The following is a 16,330-nucleotide window of genomic DNA, read 5'->3' as shown; positions in this document are numbered from 1 at the left end:
TTGGGCCGTGCCCCGCCTCCAGCCCTCACTCCGGCCCCGCCCACTACAAGACACGCCCCCAAGGCCCGGCCCCGATCCCGCGACCCCGCCCCCTCGTCGGCCGCGCCCACGCCTCCGGCCCCGCCCCATCTCCCCGCCGAGCAGTATTCCCTCCCCGCCCCGGCGCGCTCACATGGTCTCGTCGTCGCCGAACTCGAGCTCGCCGCACGCGTCCTCGTAGTGCACGCCGCCGCCGCGCGCCGTGCCGTCCACCGTGCGGTACGGGAGGCGCACGGTGCCCCGCGCGCCCGAGCTGCGCACGACGCGCACGTCCACGGTGCCCATGCACTCGCTCACGTGCAGCAGGCGGTCCTGGAAGGAGAAGATGCCCGCGTGGTCGTCGTCCAGGATGGTGACGGTGGCCAGCAGTGGCGCCACCAGCCGTCCCTTGGGCCGCCCGCCGCCGTCGGGCTCGAACATGCCCTGCGCGTCCCCTACGCGCAGGTTCAGCAGCCGCACGAAGAAGTGTTCGTCCTCCTCAAAGATGTCGTCGTCGATGATGCCGATGCGTAGCTCCTTCTGTGTCTCGCCTGGCTTGAACACCAGCGTGCCCTCGCTGCGGCAGGAGGGTTGGAGGGGAAAGAAAGGGGTGAAGGTGGGTCAGCGGCTCTGTGGGAAGGAAAGGAGCCAGGGCAGGCTTCCTGGGGGAGGGAAAGGCGCCACCGAAAACTCCCAGGTATGAGGGTGGACAGGCATTAAACAAATAATACTGAGGATGAATCAGGGTGGGCTTCCTGGAGGGGGGCGGGGTGAGGGGATGCAGAAGGGGAACAAGACAGAGTCAGCCCCTCCCACCGCGGAACCCACGAGGATTAGGAGCGCCAGCTCCTAAATAGATAATGATGAAGATGAGATTAGCGCCGGCTTCCTGGGGGAGTTTCTAGTGGACAGGAATGCTCCAGGCAGAGGGAACAGCGCGCGCAAAATCCCAGAGTGGAGAGACCCTGCAGTGTTCCACAGCCACACTTCTCAAAGTGCACACAAATCCCCTGGGAGATCTTGCTAAAATGCAGATTCTGGGTCAGTGGCTCCGGGTTTCAAGACTGCATTTCTACGTCACTCCCACAGGATGTGGGTTCTCCCATAGGATACAGGGACCACACTTGGGAGTAGCAGGGATGTGGGGCCCTGAGCTGACCTTTACACACTTCTGATGAAAACTCTTGAGGCCTCCTGGGTACCCACAAGAGAACGTCCACACTCCTTAACTTGGTGTCATTCATTCATTCAACAAATACTCCCTGAGCATCTTTTCTTTTCTTTTTTTTTTTTTTAAAGATTTTATTTATTTATTCGACAGAGATAGAGACAGCCAGCGAGAGAGGGAACACAAGCAGGGGGAGTGGGAGAGGAAGAAGCAGGCTCATAGCAGAGGAGCCTGATGTGGGGCTCGATCCCGGAACGCCGGGATCACGCCCTGAGCCGAAGGCAGATGCTTAACCGCTGTGCCACCCAGGCGCCCCGCTGAGCATCTTTTCTATGCCCTGTCTGGGCGGTGCTGGGAACAGAGTGGTGAAAAGGCCGTGTCTTCACAGGGCTCACCGCACTCAAGGCCTCGTGGGAGAGCCACAACACGGTGACGAGTACACATTTAATAATCTAATTATGGTCCATTCATTCAACAAATATTTACTGAGCAGCTGCTGTGTGCCAGGCACTGTTCGTATTGTTGGGGAAATGGCAGCAAAGCCAGATCAGAGGGGCACCTGGGTGGCTCAGTTGGTTAAGCATCTGCCTTTGGCTCAGGTTGTGATTCCAGGGTCCTGGGATCGAGCCCCCCATCGGCTCCCTGCTTGGTGGGGAGTCTGCTTCTCTCTCACCCTCTGCCCCTCCCCCTCTGCTTATGCTCTGTCTCTTGCTTTCTCTCTCAAATAAGTAAGTAAAATCTTTAAAAAAAGAGAGAGAGAGAAAAATTCCTACCCTGGTGAAGCTTCTGTTCTAGTGCAAGAGACGGATAAACAACAAACATGTAATAAAATGTTAGGTGGTGATGGTGCTATGGAGAAAAATAGAGGAAAACAGAGGAAGGAGGGTAGGGAGTGAGAAGGTGTTGTGTTAGGAAGTCAGGGTGAGCTTTTCTGAGAGGTGACGTTTGAGCAGAGACTTGAGGGAGGTGAGGGAGGGAGCCAAGCAGAGGCTATCTGGGGAAAAGCATCCCTGGCAAAGGGAACAGCCAATGCAAATGTCCTGAGGCAGGAGCAGCCTGGAGTATTTGAGGAGGTGAGCGTGACTCCACTGGAGGGAGTAAAGGGCGAGGGAGATGAGGGAAATGACATCACAGAGGAAACAGGGCAGATGTCAGAGGCCTTGGTGGGCCCCAGTGGGGACTTTGGTGCTTAGTCCAAGTGGGATGGGAAGCATGGGAGGCCTCTGAGGAGGGTGAGGCCATGACCTGGCTTAGGTCTAAATGAGCATCATTTGTGAAAGTCTCTAAACATATGCAAGATGCTCTTTAATGGGGCAGGGGAAGAAATGAGATGATGACATCAGAGTAGTCAGAGTGAAACTTTGAGGGGACAGGGAATGAATGGGCTCCTGGCAGGCATCAAAATGACCCTGGGATGTAAATGCACCTTGAAAATCTATAATTTCCCCTCCCATCCATGTCAGCATGCACCCCCGGCACCCTTTCTGAAAGGTGCTATATGATCCGTGAATGTTCTCTATCATTACTGTGATCACTTTCATAAGAAACAGGGCCTGGGCTCCAGTTCTCTCAGAGAAGTACAGCTGTGTCGGGGGAAGAGGGCAGAGGGAGCAGAGGGACCCCAAGGTTCTGGCAAGAGGTAGAACCAGATGACAAGCCTGGAGAAGACAGGTAAGGGGGCTCCCTGTGGCTGTGGCTGTCTGCTCAGGAGACGCTGTCCATGGTGCCCGAGGCACCCAGCCCAGTGAGACCCCTGCTCCAAGCCTGGTCGGGCTGCTGCGTTGGCTGTGTGATCTCGGCAGTTAGGAGCCCTCTGAACCTGAGGTTCCCCACCTGTAAGTTGGAGCTAATAACAAGCATCTGCTTCGTGGCGGTATGTTAAAAGGATTGAGTTAAAATGCAAGGAAAGCACTCAACACAAGTTAGCTAGTGATATTTGTGTATTAAGATTAGAATCTTAGGGGTGCCTGAGTGGCTCAGTGGGTTAAGCATCTGACACTTGATTTCAGCTCAGGTCATGATCTCAGAGCCGTAAGATCGAGCCCCACGTTGGGCTCCTCGCTCAGCACAGAGTCTGCTTGTCTCCCTCCCTCTGCTCCTCCCACCATTCTCTCTCTCTCTCAGATAAATAAATAAAATCTTTCTTTAAAAAAGATTAACATCTTAGAATGCTAAGTTATGGGATGTTAGAAATGTAAGCTTAAGTGGGGATTTTAGCACCATCTTTACCAAATGGTTAAAGTGGACATCACTAGTAGTGGGGACAGGCGACTGTCATGGGCCTCTTGGTATAACGCACTGAGGACACTGCATCACTTACACGACTTCTGGCCAAAAGTGCATCACCTGAATCTAATCACGAGGACACATCTGACAAACCCTACGAACTGGCCTGTCTTCAAAAGTGTCAGGATCATGAAAGCATGGGGAAGTGGAGGGATTGATCGAGACCGAAGAAGTGTAAAGAGACAAGACAACCAAATATAGCATTGGAAAAGAGAGAGGGAGGGAAAACACAGCCACAAGGATGTTCCAGGGACGAGCAGGGGAAAATGCAAACAGGGACTGCAGACTGGGTAATAATATTGATTCAGTATTACATTTCCTGAGTGTGGCAGTCAGATGGTGACTGTGGCAGGGGGTGTCATAAATCTTAGCGAGGCACACTCAAGTATTTATGGGTGAGTGGTCATGCTGTCTGCAACTCGCTCCCATCTAGTGCCACAATGATTAATACTAGTGTATATCAGGGAGAGTGAGTGAATGCAAACAGGACAAAATATGAACAATTGGTGACTCTGGGCGAAGGTTCTATGAGGGTTCATCAAACCATTTCTGCAGCCCTTCTGTGGGCGTGAAATTTTTTTTTTCCAAAATAAACGGTTGGGAAGAAAAAGAACATGGGGATTTTAGAAACTAGGTATGATAGACATATAGAAGATGGACTTGTGTTTCAATACGGGATGCCCAAACTCTGGGAAGATGAAAATCTTAGAACCAGCAAATCGGAGACTGGTTGGGGTGTGGATTAGAATATCCAAATGTGGGAATCCTGAAATCTTAAAACCTTAGACCCTTAGCATGTTCGGATTCTAGGGGCCTAAATCTCAGAATCTTGAAACAGCTGTGCTCTTCTGTGCCTCAGAGATCATATTTAATTTGGAGAAACTGAGGCCCACAGATCACCCTAATCCATATGGTACCTATGGGCAAATCGGAAAATGGGTTCCCTTCTTCAAGACACTTTATTTCCATGAATCAGGACATTGTCATAATAGACATACAAATCTACAATGTCCACTATGTGAATAGAGCTTTCTTAGATGTTGTGCTCTTACGCAGTACACACCTCAATAACTGTGCGTGACATCCCTGATGGCCCACACTGAAGCAGGGACTTGCTCAAGGAATAGGGTTCAGGGCTAAACTTGGACTGGAACCCAGGTGTCCTCCCTCCCAGCCCTGGACCTAAGCTGCTTTGATAAGTGATGCCAGGCCTGTGACTGTCACCTGGGATAGGAGAGGAGGGACAGGAGGAAGGTGTCAACTTTACCTAACTCTTTGGTTCCACCACTGAGCAGCATTTACTCCTGCACTTCAGACATCTCAGTACTGAGGTCATTTGCAGGTGAGAAAGGTGCCTCTGATCCCAGCAGGTGACACTTGTACTGCTTCCTTCTGTGAAACCTTTGGTGAGGGCAGTTGCAGACTAGGGGTGTGGGTAGGACTGGAAGGGTGAAGAGGTTGAGTGACATCAGGCCCCAGTATGGTGAATACCTTTCCTTCAGTCAAAGGAGGCTGGAAGATGTGGGATGGTAGGGAGAGGATGGAGGGTGGAGGTCATGGACGACCAAAGGGGTCCCACGCTACCGGATGACAGAACAAAGATCCTGAGCCCCACTGGGGAGAAGCAGAGTAGAGGGGGTGGGGCGGGAGGGTAGGAGAAATGAATGGGGATGGGCTGATCAAAGGGTCTTGGACTGACCCGAGGTGGAGGGAATGACCTACAAATGCCCAAAGCGGTAGAAAGATAGGAAGATGTGATTGGCAGAGGTGGGGGAGGCTGGGCTAGTGATGGTCTTTGGTGGGGCACAGTGGTGGAGCTGAAGGTTTGTGAACCCCAGAAACACAGTCCTAGGAAGAAAAGAGTTAAGGGGATGAGGGACTGACTGCAGCACGAGCAGAACCAAAGATCGGAGACCAGGTCCGCCTCAGCTCTACTCCGGGAAGAGGATGAAAGGGAGGTGTGGCAGACTGCTTGGCAGGTGGGACCCGGGAGAAGCTCAGTCATCAACACCCTCTCCCATACTCTGCTTTAATTTCTTCACAGCTGACATTTTTCTGTCTTCAGTGTCTACTCCCCAATGGCCTGCCTCTCCCACGAGAATGTCAGTTGCATTTGGGCAGAGACTTGACGTGTTTCGTTCACTGCTGGTCTTCATGGCCCAGATCCATTTCTGGCACATAGTAGACCCGTGAAAAATGTTGGTATTATTATAGGGAACTATGACAAACTGCCCCTCGGTCAACAAACTACACTGTAAAGCTCTCCTGCTTGAAAGAGTGTGGTATGGATGGAAGAACTACAAACAGATAAGGAATTTTATGGGTCACACGAGGATAGAGAAGTTATCTTGTTTACTGCCCTGTGTTCTTTTTTTTTTTAGAGGGGGAGGGGCAGAGGGAGAGGGAGAATCTTAAGCAGGCTCCACACCCAGTGCCCAGCCGGACCGGGCACGATTTCACAACCCTGAGATCATGACCTGAGCCAAAATCAAGAGTCCCAGGCTTAACCCCCTGAGCCACCCAGGCGCCCCTACTGTTCTGTGTTCTCAAGGTTGCACCTGGCACATAGTAGGTGCTCAGTAGGAATTGCTGAAGGAGGGAAGATCGCAGGTCTGCTCAAAGAGGGGGGAGGAGAGGGACAGGGGGGCAGGGAGACACAGGAGGGTGCAAAGATGGGGGGAGGGGCTTCTTATGGTGCCACCAAAGAACTGGGGATAATTTGGGGACTGCCTCTCCCCTCTTATCGCATTTAATTTTCCCACATAGCACTTACCATCGCTTGATATTTTTATCTATTTAGTAGTTCATTACTTTACTGCAACTCGAGGGTAGGGACCTTGGTTGTCTTGTTCACCACGGTATACCCCCAAGTATACAGCAGGTGCCCAACAAACGTTTTTACCTTAGTAATGGTGTGCGTGGGGGGGGAGGGTACATGTTCTAGCAGGTAACACTACATATAATGGAGCTATAATCATGAACACAGGGCGGTGTCAGCACTAAAACTCACAGGTAGATAACACGCATGGGAGGGGCAGCCTGCGGACAGGGGACAGCCACGCTATCTGGCAAATTCTAGAAGAGTGAGCGGTGTGAAGAAGGCCTTCCGCGGTGAATGAAGGAGTGAACAATGAATGAATGCCGCTGGTCCGCGCAAGGCAGGGTAAGGATCGGCGCGGGAGTCCAACGCAAGCCGGATGGGCGCGGAGGCCGCGGGACCGTGGAACCTCCCACCAGCGAACAGCCGACCCACCTGTACTCGTAGTCGGAGCCGGCCTTGGCGGAGCCGTCCTCGGTGCGGTAGTCCACGTAGAAGGTGCTGTTGCCCTCCCCGCCTTGGCAGGTGACGGACAGCAGCACGGAGCCGCAGTTCTCCAGGCAGTGGTAGAGGCTGGGCTCGAAGAAGATGCGGCTGGCGCCGTCGTCCTCGTCCTCGCCAGGGCCCTCGGATGGGGAGGCCCTGCGCGACGCGTCCACCGCGTGTCGCCGCAGCACGTTGCCCGCGCCCGTCATCAGCCGCGTGGCCTGGATGCGGTAGAAGGCGCGGCTCTTCTGCTGGTGCAGCAGCGCGTAGTAGTTGGCGATGCCCACCAGCTGCTCCAGGTCCTTGTCCGGGTGCTTCTGCTTGAGGTCCTTGAGGATCTGGATGACCTCGCGGCGGCTGGCGTCCAGCTCGCGGGCCTCGGCGGGGCCCGGGCCCAGGCCGCCCAGCTCGCCCGGCACCTCGGCGCCCACGAACGTGCCGTCCAGCTCGATGCTCTTGGGGGGGTCGCCCTCGGCGCCGATGATGATGCCGCTGCGCGGGTCGGTGCGGTAGCGCTTGTACACGTACTTGTAGAAGAGCAGCCGCTTGTCGGCCATCCAGGCGAACACCACGCACACCGGGAAGAAGACGAGGGTCAGCAGCGCCTCCCACACCTGCGGGCGGCCGCGCGGGTCAGGACCGCCGTGCCGCCAGGGGGCGCGCTCGCCGCCCCGCCGTCCGGCCGCCCCCGCGTCTCTCTCGCCCCCCGCTGGGTCCCCGTGGTCGCCGGGAACCCCCTCCGCCCCCCGTTCCGCATCTCCCCGCATCTCGGTCCCTGTCCCGCTTCGTCCCCTTTCTACTTCCCTCTGGTGCCGGCTCGTCTCTGCCTCTCTCCATCTCTCTCTCTGTCTAGGTCGTTGTCTCTTTCTCTCCCTGCCTCCGTCCCAGTCGGTGTCGGTCGGTTTTTGAATCTCTTTTCCTCTCTTGTTGCCTGTCTCCTTGTCTTCTTGTTCTCCTCTTATATCTTTTGTAGATAACCCCTCTCCCTTGTGAGATTCTTCGCCGTATCTCTCTCTCCGCCTCTTTCCTGGTCTGATGTATGCATTTACGCAACCGTCCATCCACTCACCCATCCGTCCATCCACTCACCCATCCATCCATTCACCCTTCATCCACCCACCCACCCACCTTTTAACACGCTGAGAACCACGCCCACCTACCCCAGTGCCAGGAACCCAGACATCCTCAGGCGCCACTAGGCGACAGACAGGTCCCCACCCTGTGGTCTCAGCCCCCCTCAAGGGGCAGAGCCTGTGTCTCTTCCTGCCTCTCTCTCCCTCCACCTTTTTCTCCCTGCTCCATTTCCCCTCCACCCCTCCTCACCTGGGATGCCCCAACCTGTCCAAACTCCACCCATCACCCAGGGCCCCCTCTCTGCTCAACGTCTTCCTAAAGCTCCCTGATTCCCCACCCCCACTCCCTTCCCCCACCTCCCTCCTCCAACCAGTGAATACAGCGTTTGCCAGACTCTCCTTCTGTAGAATCCGCTTGGCCCTTAGGGACGGCACTTTGACTCTAAAAGAGGCACAAGTTTGGCTGCTCTCACAGCCTCATACAGCAAGTTCCCATGTTTACATGCTACCTCCCCAGAGAGACAAGGCAAGGCTGAGTTCAGATCCTGGTTCCAGAAGAGGGAGGTCTGGCTCAGCCTCTTGCCTGTAAAATGGGGGCGTCCCCAAGACTGAATGAGCTTATGTACCCCTAACACTTAGCACTTCTGGTTCCTGACACATGGAAAATACTCGAAATGTGAAATGAACATTACAGTTATTACACTAGCGCTCACTGAGGTCCAACTCAGGTCTACAAGTGGTTACCCTTCTCATTAAAGATAAGGAAGAAACGATTAAAGATTATTTACCATCAGATGGCCCCCAGAGGTGTCTTTAAAATAGGCCTGGGAGGGAAAATACCTTTTAAGATTCAATCCCCACACCCCCTTGTTGCTCTGTTTACTGACGGCTCAGAGAGAAGGACAGAACTTGGAAACAGAGCCTCACAAAGCCACCAGGCAGGTCTGTGAAAAGAAGCCGAATTTTCTACGTGAGCTGTAAAATGAACTCCAGCCTCATGTTCATTGCACTGGCCCCTCTGTAATATTGCAGGGGATTCTCCTGAAATCAGAAGACAGCCTCAAACCCCTAAGATCTGCTCTTTTCCCTGCAGGTAAATAAAAGGCAATCCTAGGAGACTCCCATCTTCCTTCCAGGGCACCCACTGAGAATGGGCATATGGACTTGCCCACCCTGGGAGAGAAGTGAGACAGCTTCAGTGGATGGGAACACCCCCAAGACGGGGTGTCTCCAATCTAGGCTTCTTTCCCGGCTGCCACGATGATCGGGGTGGGGGATCTGGTCCAGCAACTTATGGGACAGTCCCACACGATACAGAATAATCCCATGTCCTGGCTGACCCCAGAACCTCAAAAACCTGCTTCTAATAACTGGAGTCTAGAACTCAGCTCTGTTACGTGTATATAAAGTATTTTCCTGATGCTTTAATATATGCTGAATACACTTATTTTTAATCTTGTAGTTACCCACTCCTCTGCTCAACTGCTTGCATGGAACGTTTCCTGATCTTTTTCTTTCTCTCAAACCCAAACTTGTTCAGTAAAAGTAGGTGCTGGCATCTGGTTCCCACACCATGACTTTTAACGTAGCCGTGCGGAAGCATTTACATATGGAAATGCCCGTTGGTCTGTCAGACTACTTTCCTTTATATCACAGCTCGGCCATCGGCCATCGGCCATCGTACGGACTTCGGAAGGCCAACAGCACAGGCAGGTTCATTAACGGGAGGAATCCACTCCCATCCCTACCCACCTGTTGCTCATGGTGTCTAGAATTCTCTTCATAGTTTGGCTGTAAACCCTCATCAAAGACCGCTTTGAAAACCTAGATCAGCGTACCATCCTTTTTAATAGCACGTGAGAACCATGAGACTCATCCTTCTGTACTTTTCGCCATGGCAGCCAGGAGACTCGGCATCACAGTCATTCGTCAATTGCCGTAAATGTCTCTCTCCCTCTCTCATCCCTGTTTCCTGGTGCTACCGTCTCCCCCTTAGCTCACCTGTGCTTTCTGGTCCCTCCCTTCTGCTTTTATATCACCTGCAAAGAATTTTTATACTTCTAACTTCAGCTCCTTCCTGGAAAGAAACTAGAATTGGCAGAACCTGACAGATAGGCACAGAGAGATTACACACATGTGTGAAGGAATTCTGGGTAGCCTCAAATAAATTATGCATGTGTGTGAACGAATTAGGCCAGGTCCATAAATGAATTATGCAAATGTAGGCAGCAGTCATGGGGTTATGGGAAATGAATTAGGCACATGTTTTAAAGGAAGACTAAGCAAAACGTGGTTAAGATACTGGACAAACGAGGGGCAAATGATTATGGGAATGTGGGTGTAAATTATGGAGTGGTGGGGTTAAATTTTGTCTCACTGTTGGAATAAATTATGCAAAGCAGCCTTTGCAGTGGACTGGGCTTATACCTACGTTGGATTGGATTGCGTATAAATTACAGTGATATGGCATAAATTATCCTACCATCAGAAATCAATTATGAATAATGAACAAATTATGCAAATCACAATTGCATCTCTGGCAAATACAGAGCTAGATTACGCAGATGTGGGCCTATGTTTATGCAGGCCCATGGACACATTATGCAAATCGTACCAAGTTACCCAAGTTGATTAGCACTGTCAGAAACCACAAGGCTGGATTATGCAACTGTGGCATGAATTATGCAAACGGAGGCGGTCTTATTATAAAGATAGGAATAAATTATGCAAAAGACAGGGAGTGTAAGAAAACATGTGAACATACCTGGCAAATACCTGGCTAGACCATGAACTGCGTGTGGTATGCATTACACAGATCACAAGGACTCTGTTAACACATATGGCACCATCATGAGAGCTAAAAGGAGTCCCTTCTGGATGGGTGTATTGCAAAATGTCACCCCCCTCTGGGCAGATGAGCCCTTTCCAGGACCTGCAGAGCCATCCAGACATGGGTTGGGCACACTCAATGGACTCCAGCCCCAACTTGCCTTCTCTAGCCCAATGCCCTTGTGCAGTGTGTGACCTGCACAACCATACCTGGCGGCCCTCCCAGATGTGAGCATGCATTTCTGCAAGTACATGGATCAAGTCTCCAAGCCCAGGGAGCCACCCCTCCGGATTTTGCCGACCTACATGCACCAAGGAGGTGTCCATGGGTCCTTGCTCACCTGGACCACACCCGGGGAAAAGACAGCAAGGATGAGATAAAGCCAGACGTAGGCGAAGATACTCCAAGAGGCAGTGACAAAGAAGACTCTCAGATGCTTGATCTTGCGGCTCTCACCGGCTGGGATGACATAGATGCACACGGCAATGACCACAAACATGTTGAAGGCAGCACTGCCCACGATGGTGCCCGGACCCAGCTCGCCTGCCTGGAAGTTGTGGCCGCAGACCTCGATGACAGACAGCAGGATCTCAGGGGCTGAGGAGCCCAGGGCCATGAGCGTGAGGTTTGACACCGTCTCGTTCCAGATGCGGACGGTGCCCACGCTGGTCTCACCGTTGGCCTTGGTGATGGTGATCTCCTTCTCCTTTGATGTGATGACCTCGATGGATGCCATGAAGCGGTCAGCGATGATGGACACGCCCAGGAACATGTAAACCATGGCCACGAAGTAGACCACAGCTCGCGCCGCCTTGTCACCCAGCGACGGGTCATCGGGCTCCCAAACGGGCAGCAGGACCCCCGGTTGGCAGCGGTTGGAGCCCTGGCAGCCCCCTGTGCTGGTATCACTGTCATTGGCCGGGGGAGGCGGCAGGGAGGGGGTTGGGGTGGCCGCCCCTGAGCACGGGGGCGTCCCCAGGAGGAGTGCAAACCCCACTAAGGCCAGGGGAGCCATGGAGGGTGTTGGGTCCTGTGGGGGAGGAGGAAGAAATGTGGGTGAGGGGCATGGACCCCTTCCATTCGCACAGGAGCCAAGGCTCGTTGGAGGTAGAGCATGGGAGACAAGCAGAGGGCTGACAGGAGGATGGGGACGGAGGGAGACACAGAGGGACAGAGAGAGCCAGACAGAGACCAAGAGAGAAAGACAAAGACAGAGGAGTGTCACATGCTGCCAGTGGACTAACTACTTCGGTGAACCATAGCTGAACACCCCGTGTCCTAGGACTCAGCCATTCCACTCCCAGGTACACACGCACCCAGGAGCCATAGGTCGTGTGTCTGCCAAAAGACACATCCAAGAATGTCTAACAGCTCCCGTCTTGAAACAACCCAGATGCCTTTCAGCAGTAAACGGAGAAGCCCAGCACGGAGCACTCTCACCGTGGATGTTACAGGGCCCTGGAAAGGGAATGGGCTGCTGACCTGCCCAGCCACACAGACGAATCCCACAGACGATGGAGGAATGAAGCCAGGCCCCAAAGAACACAGACCGAATCATTTAGCAGGTGAGGTGAGGGACTGGAGGCCGTCAATTCATTAGGTAAGACTAATGGTTTCCAGCTTGGCCCTCAGAGGGCTCCTGCTCGGGGTCTGGGATGTGGCGGGTGCTGAGATGTCTGTCTGCCTGTCTGAGCAGGGCTGGAGAGGGGCTGCTGGAAGGTCTCCCACTCACATCTTTCCCCGAGATGGTGACAGGTGTCTCTCCGGTACCCCCCAGGTCTCTGTGAGGTGCCCAGGTCTTCAGCAGCTGTGACATGAGGCCCCATGTGGGGCTTTTGGTCTCGTTTGTGGGTTGTGGGGTCTCTATGGTTTCAGTACTTCTCCTTCAGCCTCTGATCCTGGGTTTGAGTGGCTATCTCTGTGTCTTGCCTCAGTTCCCTTTAAAAACGCAAGCCAGGGGGGCCTGGGTGGCTCAGTCATTAAGCATCTGCCTTTGGCTCAGGTCATGATCTCAGGGTCCTGGGATCGAGCCCCGCATCAGGCTCTGTGCTCAGCAAGGAGTCTGTTTCTCCCTCTGCCTCTGCTGTGCCCCCTGCTTGTGCTCTCCCTCTCTCAAATAAATAAATGAAATCTTTTTAAAAAGTTAAAAAAAAATGAAAAAGCAAATCAGTTCACATCCTCCCTCTGTTCAGAACCCTCCATGGCTCCCGACTCAGCCTCAGTCAGAGTAGCACAGCTCTCACCCTGGGTCATAAGGTCTCGCCTGATCTGCCCCCTCATTCCCTCTCTGGCTTCATCTTCCCCCCCCCACCAATTCCCCTTGCTCACTTGGCCTTAGCCACCTTGAACTTCCTCACATACCAAACAAGTTCCAGCCCCAGGGCCTTTGCACCTGCTGTTCCCCCTTCCTGGGACATTGCTCCCCACATATTTGCCCTCTCTTCTCCAGTTCTCCACTCAGACATCACCTTCCTGAGCTCTCCATGCAAAATGACACCACCCCACTTTGGGGAATCCCTAGCTGGTTCCTCGATGAGAGGGCCAAGACTCAGAGGTCAAAAACACTTGAGCAAAGCCCCCAGCACCAACTCTGACTCCATTTCTCTCTCCAAGAGTGGCCCAAACTCCCAGCTCCTCTGTTCCACTTTGCATTGCCTTGGTAACCCAGTAGCCTATTAAAAAAAAAAAAAAGGACTAAGAGAAGAAGGAAGGGGTCCTCCAAACCTTCACCACCCTGATCCCGGTCTTGGCTGGTGCCTCAGTTCTCCCGGTTATTTGCATTTCTGTCTGAAAGTTCTTCTCTGAGTCTAACCCACAGCCTGCCCCCAAAATACGCCCACGTACTCACGGGCAGGGAGCTGGCTCCTCTGCGGGAGGGAGGCAGAATGTTGGCAGAACTTCCCTGAGGAGTGTGTGTGTGTGTGTGTGTGTGCGTGCGTGCGTGTGTGTGTGTGTGTGTGTGTGCGTGCGTGCGTGTGTGTGTGTGTGTGTGTGTGTGCGCGCGCGCGCGCGCGCGCGCGCGAGCGGGGAGAGGGGGATTCTTAAAGGGCCACCGCACAATTAGCCCCCTCAGCAAGGCCCCTAATGATACATCCAATTAGCAGCCCCCTAATTAGCAACAACTTAGGCATAATTACAAACCCACCAGGATCCAAAGCGAAGACTCATGCTCTCTTCTCCCTGGCTTTCAGGAGTAACAAGGGCCACCTGGGAGTCAAGAATTCATCTCAAGCATCGAACTCCCTCTGTCACGGAGGGCCATGGCCTGGAAATTGCCCCCTCAAGTCTAACCACCTGTCCCTCCTGCTGTGGTCCTCAAGGGAGACCAGAGTCCGCCGATGGGTGTTCTCACGCCTGCCATCCTTCCCAGAGGCTGGGCAAAGCAGCCTGGCTCCATCCCTTTTCCTGCAAAACCTGGTTTCCTCTCACTGAGGCCTTAGGGGAGGAGGGGTCAGGAAGAGAAAGCACTAGATAAATATTTGTGAAATGAAGGACCATGAGCTCTGAGCCCTGTCACCGGGGACAGCTGGGCTTCCTCTGTTGGAGGCGTCTGCCTCTGCCTCTCTCTGTCCACCAGCAGCCCTGAAACCTAAACTGGGTTTAGAATCCAGGGGCAAAAGGATCAGGTTGAGGCCAGGAGGGAGTCTGCAGGGCAGATGGTGGCCTCTCTGCATCTGTCCCCAGCCTCATGGGCAGGTGGCCAGCTGGATCAGTGGTGAGCACCCTGGATCTGCCTCACACACCTCTTGGGGTCTCAGAGACCTCCTGCCTAGAGTGAGTCTGTAAGCGTAAGGGGGGGTTCCAGTCTGGCATGCCAGGTGGGACCTCCTCTCTCCCTCATGTCCCTCACATTGGTGAGGGAGGTGGCAGTTCCTTGTTGCGCTCTGGTGGGGGTAAGGGTTGCCCGCCACCCCTCGGAGGGATTTCGAGGTGGGGACACAGCCTTCTAAACACACCCACTTACTGCACCAAGGGTGAGCCAGGCTCTCCCAGCACCACATGATGTCCCAGCCTGGTGGTCACACATAGTCTCAGTGCTCAGGGCTATGACACGCTGATGGGTAAACTGAGGTTTGGAGGGTGAAAGAGCTTGACCAGGTCAAACAGCTTCAAATCAGGGGCAGGGGAGGATGTAAACTGAAGGTGTAGGACTGCTAAGCTGGTGTTCTTCCGAACCCAGCTGGGCCCCATGTGGATACTCGAGGACCTCACCCCATCACAGCGTGGGCTACAGGCTAGGCTCGCACCTCTCTCCTGGTCGCTCACTCTCACCCAGCTTCTCTGGGGCCCCCTTCCCCCAGGAAAGAAGAAGGTGTACTGGCCAGGGACCTCCAGACTCACAGGGGCCCTCTTGGAGACCCCCAGGGATGCTGGATTAGCTTTGGAGAGCCACCCCCACTGAGAGAAGGTCTGAGGCTGGTCGGCCACCAGAGGAATGGAGGTGAGGCTGCAGAAGGGACTGGCCTGACCTGCCCCAGTACCTAGTGCTGTGCCTGGAGTAGGAAAGGAGCTCAGTAACTGTCAAAGGAACGGATGAGTGAAGCAAGCAATGGACAAATAGCAAAAGAGGTATAGAAGTCAGACTGCAGGAAGGACCGGTCCAGTCTGTATGAAGAGGAATGGGGAGGGAAGATCCGAGAACCGGTGCAGTCTTCGCCACAAAGGGTATAGGGTAGACTGCAAGAAGGACTGGCCTCAGAATGCCAGATGTAAGGCAGGGGAGAGGAGAGGAGCTCTGTGCGGGGGGGGGGGGGGGGGGGGGGGGGGGGGGGGGGGGGGAGTGATAGGGCACAAGCCAGCTGGGAGGATGGGCGGGAGCTCGGTTGAAGAAGGGAGAGGAGTCTGGGGGACTCCACGCCTTCTGGGGGAGCCCACTCTGGGGGGGGGAGTCTTCTTCCTCCAGGTCTCCCCCTTGCCAGGGGCGGGGACAAAGGTGTGTAGGAGGAGAGTTAACCCGCTACCAGGGAAGAGAGACAGAGAAACAGAGACTACATACCTACAGACAGAGATGGACAGAAGGAGGGAGAGGGGCAGGGAAGAGAGAGGGAGACACCCACAGAGACAGAAGAGACAGAGACACACGGAGAGCAGAGATAGGAGAGACAGAGACACACACATACAGATGGCGAGAGAGGAAGGCAGAGTGAAAGCAACCAAGGACTTAGAACCCCGAAGAGACACAGAACAGATCCAGGCACAGAGGGAACCAGGGGCACAGAGGCGAGAGTGAGGGACTGAGAGACAGGGATACAGGGAAAGGGACTCAGAGAGGCAGCCAGACTCTGCAGGACAGGACCCCCAAGAGATGTGGAGAGACAGAAAGACGAGACCCAGACGCAGGAAGGCGGGGGCGGAGGGAGAGAAGGCAAAGGGGGGCTGCCCCAGATGGGCTGGGGTGTTCTCGCCCCCTCAGTGCCCAGGAGGCACCCCCTCCCCAGCCCGCCATGCTCCCTGGAACACAGGAGGGGCTGAGGATGTTGGCTGCTGGTGGCGCCCCCAACCCTCAGAAGGGACCTGGTATCCCCACCCGGGATATGCAGCCCCTAAACCCCATAAACGAGCTCAGGGAAAAGCGGCTCCTGGTTCCTCAAATGTCCCCCTCCACCCGCCTAGGGCAATACCATCCTTCCTCCACGCCTCCCCCCCCCCCC

General features: G+C 54.3%; 1 protein-coding gene across 2 annotated transcripts in view; it reads right to left on the bottom strand.

Annotated features, from left to right (window-relative positions):
• The window catches only part of SLC8A2 (solute carrier family 8 member A2), a 30,466-nt gene that overhangs the window by 13,880 nt on the left and 256 nt on the right, over positions 1 to 16,330 (bottom strand). For both annotated transcript variants that reach the window (XM_034638603.1, XM_034638602.1), the window contains exons 2-4: positions 11,020 to 11,709; positions 6,726 to 7,390; positions 173 to 595 (exon numbers count right to left, since the gene is read on the bottom strand). In XM_034638603.1, coding sequence (XP_034494494.1) covers positions 173 to 595; positions 6,726 to 7,390; positions 11,020 to 11,694 — 1,763 coding nt within the window. In that variant the 5' untranslated portion in view covers positions 11,695 to 11,709. The remainder of the gene's footprint in view (positions 1 to 172; positions 596 to 6,725; positions 7,391 to 11,019; positions 11,710 to 16,330) is intronic.

Source organism: Ailuropoda melanoleuca, chromosome 12 (assembly GCF_002007445.2).
Source record: "Ailuropoda melanoleuca isolate Jingjing chromosome 12, ASM200744v2, whole genome shotgun sequence".
Classification (NCBI taxonomy): Eukaryota; Metazoa; Chordata; class Mammalia; order Carnivora; family Ursidae; genus Ailuropoda; species Ailuropoda melanoleuca.
The sequence above is the reverse complement of the archived record's forward strand: the minus strand, read 5'-3'. Positions and strand labels throughout refer to the sequence as shown.